This window comes from Apodemus sylvaticus, chromosome 12 (assembly GCF_947179515.1).
Source record: "Apodemus sylvaticus chromosome 12, mApoSyl1.1, whole genome shotgun sequence".
NCBI classification, from domain to species: domain Eukaryota; kingdom Metazoa; phylum Chordata; class Mammalia; order Rodentia; family Muridae; genus Apodemus; species Apodemus sylvaticus.
In genome coordinates this window covers 73,805,171-73,816,286 of record NC_067483.1, presented here as the reverse complement: position 1 = coordinate 73,816,286, position 11,116 = coordinate 73,805,171, and the positions used below count along the sequence as shown (strand labels likewise).

The 11,116-nt window shown below is 47.2% G+C and overlaps 1 protein-coding gene across 2 annotated transcripts in view; it reads right to left on the bottom strand.

Moving 5' to 3' along the window:
- The window catches only part of Tada1 (transcriptional adaptor 1), a 29,073-nt gene extending 19,553 nt beyond the window's left edge, over positions 1-9,520 (bottom strand). Inside the window, exons 1-4 of one of the 2 annotated variants that reach the window (XM_052199914.1) lie at positions 9,294-9,520; positions 6,374-6,465; positions 6,065-6,130; positions 1,105-1,202 (exon numbers count right to left, since the gene is read on the bottom strand). In XM_052199914.1, the coding sequence (XP_052055874.1) occupies positions 1,105-1,202; positions 6,065-6,130; positions 6,374-6,465; positions 9,294-9,367 (330 nt within the window). In that variant the 5' untranslated portion in view covers positions 9,368-9,520. The remainder of the gene's footprint in view (positions 1-1,104; positions 1,203-6,064; positions 6,131-6,373; positions 6,466-9,293) is intronic. The other variant, XM_052199913.1, reaches the window with a different exon arrangement.
- Positions 9,521-11,116: the final 1,596 nt, after the last annotated feature.

The following is an 11,116-nucleotide window of genomic DNA, read 5'->3' as shown; positions in this document are numbered from 1 at the left end:
GCCTAATGAATCAAATAGCAGCTCTGACAAATATTCCCAGCTAGTGCGATAGGACAGGAGCAGCGCATTATTGTTACTGTCTGCTTACAGGACCAATAATGATCTAAATAAATGATCTAAAACACTTAAGCTTCCTTTGTAAAATTTCAGCTTTCCTATGAAATTCCTATGCTCCGCCATCACGGGGAGATTTGTTCCTGCTACCTTTGATTCTGCAGTGGAGACAGCAATCCATGTATATATTATAAAACAATATTGGCAGTTTTCCATCCCTAAGCACAAAGATTATCCAAAACTTTTAAAGCAGGTGTGACTCTGGAGACAGAGAGGTCGAGCTCTACTGACATGAAGCGCAGACACAAAAACCTGGAATGAGAAACTCTCGGAAAACGTCTGTTCCTTCCTGAGAGCACACATTCCTGAAGGTTTAAAGCGATGGAAGTGGAGCACTGCACAGTCTCTGCTGCTCTCTAACGGCTCAGAGCACAGCTGAGTATCAACTGAAGCCTACAGTCTCCCTCCCGGCTGAGAAACAATTGAGGAGGCCATAAGCCCAGCTTTCAGGAACCGGAAACTCTGAACTGCCACTGACACATATGTAAATGCTGACAAGAATACATTTATACTATTTTAAATATAATACTAAAAATAAGTAAAAATACTATTTTAAATCATAATATTTAAAATCACAGCTACTTGGCTGGAGAGATGGCTCAGTGGTTAAGGGTACTGGCTGCTGTTCCAGAGGTCCTAAGTTCAATTCCTACACGGTGGCTCATAACCATTATGAGATCTGGTGCCCTCTTCTGGTATCCAGGCATACATGCAGACAAAACATTGTACATAATAAATAAATCTTTCCAAAAAAATCACAGCTACTTAGCCATGCAAGGTGGTGCCTTTAGTCTCAGCACTTAGGAGGCAGAGGCAAGCAGATTTCTGAGTTCAAGGCCAGCCTAGTCTACAAAGCAAGTTCTAGGACAGCCAGAGCTATGCAAAGAAAAAATTTCTCAATAGCCCTCCCCCACCAAAGAAATTCAGAGCTATTTTATCACACTAGCCCTTAACCCCGCAGTCACTGGGATCTATTGGAGAATGACCTACATCAAATTTTTGACGAACGGAAGAAAGCTTTTTCTTGCCCTTGGGTTTTCCAGGCTTGGCTGCAGAGCCCCCTGTCCAGGGCAAAGATCCAGCACCCTCTATGAGACAGAAAACAACAGCCACAGTGAGAAAGGCATCACCAGAGTGGGAATGACAGCAGCACGTTGTTTTTCATCTGGGGATAAAAGCATGGAAGTAATGAAAATAAATAATGAAGCTCAAATTTGAATCTTCTCTACTTCTCTACAAACAAAATAATAAATTCTCTCAAATAACATTGTTTTCTGACTAACCAAATTTATATTTTTAAGGAAAGCAAACTTTTCACTTTTGTGTGTGTGTGTGTGTGTGTGTGTTTATGTACACGCACGTGGACATGAGTGGCGGTCAGAGATCAACTCCAGTGTCTCTCTCAGTCACATCTCTATCTCATTTCTTACAACAGGGGCTCTCACTGGACCTTGATAGCCAGCAAGCTCCTTCCCTCTTTGCCTTCCCAGCAAAGAGATTCCTGGCAGATCACTGCAGGCAGATGCTGCCACGCTGGCTGTGACAAGGCTTCTAAAGGATCAAACTCAGGACTTCACACTTCAGCCCAGGTTGGTTAACTGAACACATGTATTTCTTTATTTTTCAAAACCTGGCTAAAAATAAAGGAAGGCAAATAGCATACACCTGCAAGAAGTAAAGAAATGAAGTCTTAATAGGTTCCAAGATGGACTAACAAGGTAATGACTTACAAAGCTTATCCATGGAAGCCATAACCCAGCAAGGACAGGCAAAGGACAAGCAAAGGAAGCTAATAGACAAGGAGTGAGGAGGGTGTGGTATGCCGAAAAATCATTATCAATACAAGGTAAAGGTTCAAACTGCCATGGGGCTAGGTCTACTATGAAATACAAATGTGGTAGAAGAAGAATTAATCAAATAGATTAGATACATTATGAAATCCTAAAACATGAAAATGTCATTTTTAAAATGTGGCACTCCTTGTTTAAGAATTAAGACCATTAAGACAGCAATGGCGAAGGAGCAAGCCACGCGCAGGCTTCTGTGCAAAGCCAGGTCCCATGCCCAGAAAGCAGCTCTGCTCACTGCCGAGCACATGGCACACGACAGGGAACATACAACGGATGAGCTGGGTAGGAGGAAGGGGCGACTTCTCAAACCACACTCAGCATCGCTGCGGCCAGCTAAGGTAGGCAGTAAGGATGCTGGGTCCCTGGACAAAGCTTTGAGCATCTCCTCCTACTGAACAGTGGGCTGTTAAGATTACTGTAAAGCAAAATCTCCACAGGGTTTCACTACATTCATGAAATAAAAAGGAGAGCACCAAATAGACACGTCATCATATTTGGTCATCTGGAATGTTTGCAATAGAACACACTAAAGATTTGGGGCATGGGGTGGGTCACATGACCAAACAGGAAACCAAAGAGATAATTGAGCTGCTTACTCTCTCAAGCCCAGCAGTACCCAGGCATTATGGCACATGTCGTCATGCCAGCCCCACGGAAGGCAGGATGATTCCAACTTCAAGGCCAACCTGGACTGCGCAGTCAAACTTTGACATACTACCCTACCTACCCAAAAAGAAACTCAGGAGTCCCATGCAGCAAAACTGCATCCGAAAGAGAAAACTCCAAACAATCAGGAGCGCCAAGATTCATTAATCTAATCTTGTTCCTGAAGGTGGCTACTGCGGTGCCTAAGAACCTCCCACCATCTCCCACCATGCACTGAAATCTATGACCCCAGGACTTTACCCGTGGGTAGCACACCACCATAAAAAACAGCACAGCACATGAACAAGCACAGATGTTCTAGACAGGAAGAGTGAGAAGGCTTCAGGAAATGGTGAGAGCACAAGTGTGTGTCCATCAAACAAGAAGCGCCTGGAGGACAGGGTAATAAGGCAGACGCACAGCGCAGCTCACACACCCAGAGACAGCGGAGCCTGTCCTTACCAACAGACGCTGGACTGACTAACTGGGATGCAGCGCACTAGGAAGAAGACTTCTCCAAAAAATGTTTTGTGCTGATTTGGGGGGGGGTTAGAACTATGAATACAGTGTTTAATTTTTAAAAACAAAAATTATCTTTGGAAAAATATATCTCCAAAATAGTAATTTCAAAGAAGTACTCCTCCAAACTAAATTTTTAAAGTTTTTTTTTTAATATATATGTAGAACCTGTGGGGGGAGGGGCGGGGGGGTAATGTGTGCATGTACGTGATTGTAGGTGCCCGAGGAGGCTTTGGATTTCCTAGAACTGGAGTTACAGGAGCTGAGAGCCACCTAACATGGGTGCTGGGAACCAAATTTGGGTCCTCTCCAAGAGCAGTATGTTTGTAACTGCTGAGCCCATTTCCCCACCAAAATAATTTTAAGAGAAAAAATACTCATAATTAATTGTAATACCATAATTATTACTAACCATTTTTAAGATTTATTTTTATTTTATGCATGTTTGCCTGCATGTTCACTTGTGCATCACAAGTTATGCCCAGTGCCCCCAGAGCCCAGGAGAGGTGTGAGATCCTCTGGAGCTGGAGTTGCAGATGCTTGTGAGCTGTCACGTGGGTTCTAGGAACAGAATCTGGTCCTCTGCAAGAGCGAGCTATTTTAATGAAATCCGGGTTTGTTTGTTTGTTTGTTTGGGGGCGAGGCGGGGGGGGGGTGTTAGCAAAGCTTTGTGGAAAACATTAACCTTGGGGTTCTACAGTTCAGGTCTACAGTTCTCTAATTAAAGCTGGATCCTAGGTGCTGGCGGAAAAGCTGGCGGGCACTGAGCTCAGGGGCAGGCAGGCTGTGTGCACACAGGGTGCCAGGGAGGAGGCGCCCAGGACACTGGGGACTGGCCTAAGGAGGAAGGGCCACCCTGTCCTGCTCAGATGTTTGTTTTCACTCTGAAGAGGCTGACAACACCCTGAAGAGTTGCATCAAAGATTGCCTAGCATGTTGTACTCAATAAATATTATTTAAATTGCATTTCTGGCCTTCCTTAGAACAGTTCTGGATAGAGGGCTCAGAGAAAGACAGCATCCGCCCAGCCTAATGGCCTGAGTTCAGGCCCTGGAAGCCCGCTCACAGCAGGCGGGGAGAGATGACACCTGCAAGGCGCCCTCTGACCTTCACACACATGCTGTGGCATGTGCACCACATACATACACACAAAACAAAAGAAGTAAGTAGTGTAAAAGAAAACAAAAAGAAAACAGGTCCACCTGTGACTGTTATACATTTTACTTTTAACAAAAACCATTCTTTTGTTACTAGCAAATATTAATTTCAGTATGAGGAAACAGTGTTCAATGAAGAAATAATGTTTAGTTTCCAAATTGGAGATTTTCACTTATCTTAAAATACCCAATAGCATACATTCAAGCAGACTGAGTTTTTTTTAACTAACCGCCACGCGCATTCCCACCGCACCGTTTTTCACTGGGCATGCACTTCACATCACCACTCATCTGGCTGTCACGGGATACGCTGCTGTGCCTGCCCTCCATGTAAAGGTTAAGAAGCATCAAGTACTAAGACATCAGGGACAAAGTCGACTCTCATAGCCTGTATTAGCCTGCTGTGTTAGCCTGTGTTAGCCCGCTGTGTTACCCTGGTAGGAGTGCGGCATTCTACATGCCTGTGCAGCATCCAACCTCACGGGCTGCTGGCTCTCCTCCTCAAACACGGGTCAGCAGTAAGACCCAGCTTTAGACATAACCCAGATCTAGTCAAAGTCCACGTCTGTTCACGTTAAGAACACCGGACCCCTGACTCGGTCAGAGCTGCATGGTGGCAGTGTGGTAAGCAGTAAGGAAGCCACTTCCGCTCCAGTGCCAGACTTTCAGAACGACCACTGTCTGCTGCACTTAGGATCAGATGTTGAAATCTTATTTGAATTCTTGATCAAATAAGACAAGTTATTTATAATCATTACGAGGTATAATTCAGGGGCTAGACAGCACTCTGGCAGAGGACCTGGGTTCAGTTACTAGCACCCACATCAGATGACTCAAAACTGTGGGACATTTCAGCCCAGGGGAGGTGATACCAATAACTGTCCTCACCTGCACATAGACACACCCAAAGATGTGTAAATAAAAATGATAAAAATCAAAATTGTTAAGGGATAACTTAAAACACCAGCCATTTCCAACCTTTTAAGATATTCAGAATCGGGGCTGGAGAGATGGCTCAGCGGTTAAGAGCATAGACTGTTCTTCCAGAGGTCCTGAGTTCAGTTCCCAGCAACCACATGGAGGCTCACAACCATCTGTAACAGGATCTGATGCCCTCTTCTGGTGTAACTGAAGACAGTGACAGTGTACTCATATACATAAAATAAATAAATAAATCTAAAAATACAAATTAAAAAAAATGATATTCAGAATCATCCCTGGCTTGAAAAAGAAAACACTGACTTAATCTACGGAGGCAGGAAGCGCCTAGGACCCACAGTTTTTGCAAGGTTCAAGACAGCTTTATCAGGAGGGATGTTTTCAAAGCACTTACTTCCTCCCAACAATCTACCAAACAGACACTGAGCTTCCTACTGGGTGCTGTCCTGCTCGGACACAGCCAAAGCCCAGGCTTCCCCACGGAGCCTTCCCAGCATCCTCTGCGCAGCTGTGTCCCACGTCCTCTCCTACCTCTCCTAGCACCCACTGCCTCTCTTCACACCTTTGTGGTCTGAATCCTGACTCCTACCCTGTAGCAAGCTGTGTGGGAAGTAAGAGTAATAAATACAGGGAACTGTGTGTGTGTGTGTGTGTGTGTGTGTGTGTGTGTGCGCGCGCGCACGCACGCGCACATACACGCATGCACAATTAGCACCTACATAACATTTTGTGGAGGTGGTGGAACATTCCTGTGTAAACCTGAGTGGTGTGTAATATAGGAAGTTAAATATCCACCCCATTACCCGCTCCCCAAAACTGGAAACATTCCCACTCCCATACCTGGTGTAGAAACCAAAATCTGACAACGTGTGAGGATGGCCAGGAGGAAATCATTGTGAGAATGGACTGAAAAAGAAGGAAGGTCGTCACAGGTCAAAGTAGCTCAAGAATACTTAAATTGTCCCCTCTCCCTACCTCTTTCCAGTTAATTGTCCCTCTTCCCTTACCAGTCTTCCCAGTTAACTGTCCCTCTCTCCCTACCAGCCTTCCCAGTTAACTTTGTAACCATAATATTGTTAAGATTTCCTTACTTAGCATCAAAAACAAAAGTACTAATTGCAACTCTGGGGAACCCTGGAGAAGATGTACCATTGTCCTGTGTGAGGAGTCTGTGCGCTTCAAGGTCAAACTCCTCTTTGCTGATCTTCTGCTTGAACCACAACTTCAAGTTGGCCCAGTATCTGCAAAGGGAGAAAGGACATTAAAGCTACAGACTTCTGCCTCTGCCCAGGGGTTCACCATAGCTGCTCCAACTCCCAGGGAAGACAATTTTATCGCCCCTGGGGTCTGTGGCTGAGGAGCGAAGCTTCCTCGAATCCCCCTGTGTTAGACCCAGTCTCTTGAGACGTGGCTCTGGGCCAGACCTATATAAAGATATACCTGGTTAGGAAGAGACCATGAGGTGACTCCTGAGCCAGTCTGTCTAGTCAGCAGCACAGAAGGGGGCAGATACTTCAGACTCCTGCAGAGATCCCAGGAGAGCCTCAGAAGAAACCCACCCCTCCAACACGCTGCCCTTGGATTTACAACCCCCAGATCGTGAAAATATTAATTTCTGCTGTTTAAGCAACAATCTTGTGGTACTTTGTCATGGCAGGCCTAGAAAATGAATGCACCAAAGAGGCAGAAGGCCAACAAGAACCATCCTTTCTCCCTAAAAGGAGGACTCGGGGCAGACTTGGGGCAGGCCCAGCTGCGCCTTTCCTTCTCTTGGTCGCCTTCTTAGAAGAGCACGGGGCCTCACTCCCAAATGTGAACATTTTATTGGAGAGAAAGTGGTTCCTAATAATAATTCTATGTGCCATGCTCAGGTGAGCTCAAATGGTACCCTAAGCAGAAAAACTGAGTTTCTAATCACCTCATCAAAAAGAAAGTTCCTGTATACGAGTAACCGAAAGCCTGTGATTTTAACATTTGGACCGCTGGATAAACGGTAAACGGTTCCCACCATGCACTCCGTATCCCGTTTTACCTCCCTCCAAGGATCACATTTCAAAGATCATGGTGTACAAGGCAAAGCAAAATGCTTAGGAGGAAAAGGCCAGAGACAAGCAAGCTTAACCGAGACAGCAGTTTTTAAAATGAACAAAGACCAAAAACATAAAGGCAAAACAATTCCATCATTAACTGTATCCCAGACACAGACTTGTGGATGTCGCATGACAGATCCATCAAATTTAGAATCAGCGCCCATATTTGAGCAACATCGCAGTGAACTTTGGCCTTTACAAATGGAACAAGGAATGCAAAATTTCTGTCAGCCCAGAATTTGCTGAGTCTGGAAGGCATAGTATCTAGCCAGAGTTACAGTCATGGCCCTCACAAGCCATGGCCTGCAGATTTAGCACCATGTGAAACCATACACTTCCAAAACCCCGAGAGCACGGTACATCAAAAAAGAGACAAGTCTCCCAATGTGTTTCTAAATGTAAGTCTTACCACACAGTATTACAAAAGCACACAGCCATTCTAACGAAGCCAAAGGCTGCCATTTTTACCTATAGAAATAATTCTTAAATTTAATTTCCTCCTTCTGTAATACTATTTGGCACCCACACAGGGCTTAGTGTGAAGGTCTTGAGGCAGGACAATCGAACTGAAAACATTACAAACATAAAAAGGCAAAAGAGGCCCTCACCCTGCCTGGTTTCCAGCCTCTCACCAACTAAAATCCAACACAACTAACAATATCCACCTAAGGCCTCCTTCCCCCTTCCAGGCTGTAAAACTGCAATTGTCTGGTCATCTGGACAGAAGACCCCTGTGCAACTTTAATGGCTCCTGGTTTTTTACTTTATCAGATTTTATAAGCCTGTCCACCTCATCAGTAAAAAAAGAAAAAAAAAGGGAAAAAAAGAAAAGAAAAAGAGAGAGAAGAAAAAGAAGGAAGAAGAAAAGGAGGAAGAAGAGAAAAGAAAAGAAAAAGAAAAAGAAACTTGTACAAAATTCTTAGGTGTAACAAGACAGCCACCAAAATGCATAACTTGCCACTCTCCATTGAACAGTCCACACCCCACCCACACCTAGGTATGTCTTATCTTTTCCCTGGGTATCTCTTTTTAATCCCGGTGCTTAAAAATCTACAAATAAGTGCTGTTGTTGTTGTTGTTGTAGTTAAGGCGGGGCTCTGGCGAGAAGCTTGCACCTCCGCTTTTCGGACAGCCTTCCTATTAACACACCCCAGCTCTGCTTTGCCGCTGCTCTTGACAATCTTTTCTGCATCTGTGCAGGAACTCTGGGTTGGCCAGAACTGAAGTTCCTTCAAGAGATGTGGCGCCTCCTCCTCTGGCCGCGGCAGGCTACTGCTTAAGGAGCTGTCACTGTCCAGTCACCGTCCTGCTGACAGCCCGCCCGTCCCCGTCCGGCGGGGGAACGGGAGTACAAGTCACCCCTGTTAAGCCTCACTAGGCGGGAGCCAGAAGCCTCAGTCCCCTCCTTGCACCCGCGGGCAGTGCCTTGGGGGGAACAGATCATCTCTCCCGGCGTCGGAGTCCTGTCTACCGAGCACTAACTGCGCAGATCTCACCGTTTTGAGGATTGGCTAACCCGTACAGAACCCTGGGAAAGGCGTCCTGCGCCCGGCTAGGCTGCCGCCCCCTTGGATGCTGTGCCTGCTGGGTGGGGGACCGACCGACATCACTTGGGGTCTGTGTGCCTTCCGAAGCCGCTTTCAGAGCGCTTCTCACCGCAGCCTGGCTTTCCCGAGCGCCGCGAGCTTCCGCCTCCAGGAAGCCCTCCGGGCCCCCCGCCCCGGCGCGCCCCCGCTCCGCCGGCTCCCGGGCGCCTAGGGAGCTGCTCCCGCCCCCCCCCCCACGCGGGCATCCCCGGTGTCGGGGCGCCCAGGAGTAAGTCCTCCAGCGCCTCGAGTCCAGGCGGAGCCGCACGGGAGCCGTGGCGGCCGCGAGACGCCTGGGGCCTCCGGGAGGTGAGAGAGTCCAGGGACTACGGCGGCCCTGGGCTTGGGGCACACCCACGGACAGGCCCGGAGGCAGGTCCCCGAGGCTCTTACTGTTTCACGTTGTCCCCCAGTGCCTCGCTCAAGTTCTTCTTGGCTGCCTCCAGCTCGCTCACAAAGGTCGCCATTGCAGCGCGCGTCTCAGCCCGACCGTAAACCGCGCGGCCCACGGCCACCGGCAACCGAAAGATCAACGCGGCGGAAGGCCTGCGCTCGGGACTCTGAAAGCTCGACCCGACTCCACTAGACTCCACTCGACTCGACTCGTCGGCCCCGCCCCCAGCTGCTCGGGAGACGTTGCGTGTGTTTGGTTCTCGGCCCCGCCCGTCTCACGGTCGGGAAAGCACCCAACCAAACTCCGTTCACTAACTCCCGCCTCTCGGGTCACGTGACCAGCTTCACCTAGTGGGCGCGTGCCCAACCTACGCCCGCCTGCCTGCCCGCGGCGGCTTCTCGAGCGCGGCCTTGACCGCCCCACTCGCCCCGCCCGGCCCCACTCCACCCGCCAGGCCCCGCCCTGCCCCGCCCTGACTGACAGGTCTCTTCCAGAAGGAAGAGCTCAGGTCCTGGAGTGCAAGCAATATCCAATTTATCCTCTTGTCCTCATTTTTCGCCTAAGTGCTCACCACCTATTACGACAAGTAGTTGGTCTATCTCGTTTTCTTCCTCCTGCAACTGAAAGCAGGATTTGTGTTACTCAAGTTCTGAACATTTACTATTTACTGACGAAATAAAATAATTCCCAAGCAGGATACCCAAGGCTCCTAGGAGAGGTGATAGGAGGAATCTCAGCGCCTAATTAGCCTGACCCACAGAGGAAAAACGCAAAGAACCCTGTTTCAAATCAAGGTCAAGTGGAAGGACCCACAAGCTAACTTGTCCTCTAACCTCCCTATGCACGCTGAAATTCACACTTAAATATATGCACACACACACACACACACACCACTCGGAAGCCATAGCTGTGTTCAGTTTAAAACTTTTTAAAGCCTACTTTTAAAGTTCCTACTTGTTCTCTCTCTCTCTCTCTCTCTCTCTCTCTCTCTCTCTCTCTCTCTCTCTCTCTCTCTCTCTCTCTCGTTTAAGACAGGGTTCCTCTGTGTAAGCGCCCAGACCATCTTGAAACTCACTATGTGGGCTGGCCTCTAACTCACGGAGATCCACCTGCCTCTGCCTCTGCCTTTGCCTCTGCCTCCCAAGTGCTGGAACTAAAGGCATATACCACCGTGCCCAGCTTGTTATCTGTTCTTGAAATAGGGTCTCTGTAGCCCTGGCTGTCCCAGGACTCTGTAGAGACCAGGAGATTATTTTGCCTTACTGTTCATACTTTTAATGACAGCATAATTTTTTTAAGATTTTATTTTTAGGTAGATGTCTTTGGGAGTGTATGCCAGAGGAGGGGTCTAGAATTTACAGGTGGTTGTGAGCATCTGTGGAGTATGTTAAATACCACATAGATAAGATGCATACAATGACTTGTTTCCTGACTATTAAACTGTTTTTTTTCCCCTGTGTTAAAAGAAATACTATAACAAGCATCTTTATGCAGATTCTCCTCATTTGTAATTATTACTTTAGGACAGAATCCTGTAAGGGAATCATGGGATTAGGTGACAGGAACCTTTATGAATGTCTTGTCCTTGTGATCAAATGCCTCCCAATTTTTAAAATAATCCTCCACATAATCAAAAGGAAGCCCCAGTTTAAACCCAGAAGCCTTCCATGCACTTACAGAATGGTTGGACTTCCCACGTTCCTCCTGTGCATTTAATGGCCTCTGCTGCACACCTGGTACCCAGTCCTTTCCAGTAGGTATGATTGGGGGCAGATAATATTATTTTTACATATTGCCTGTTTTCTGCAATTTATTTCCATAG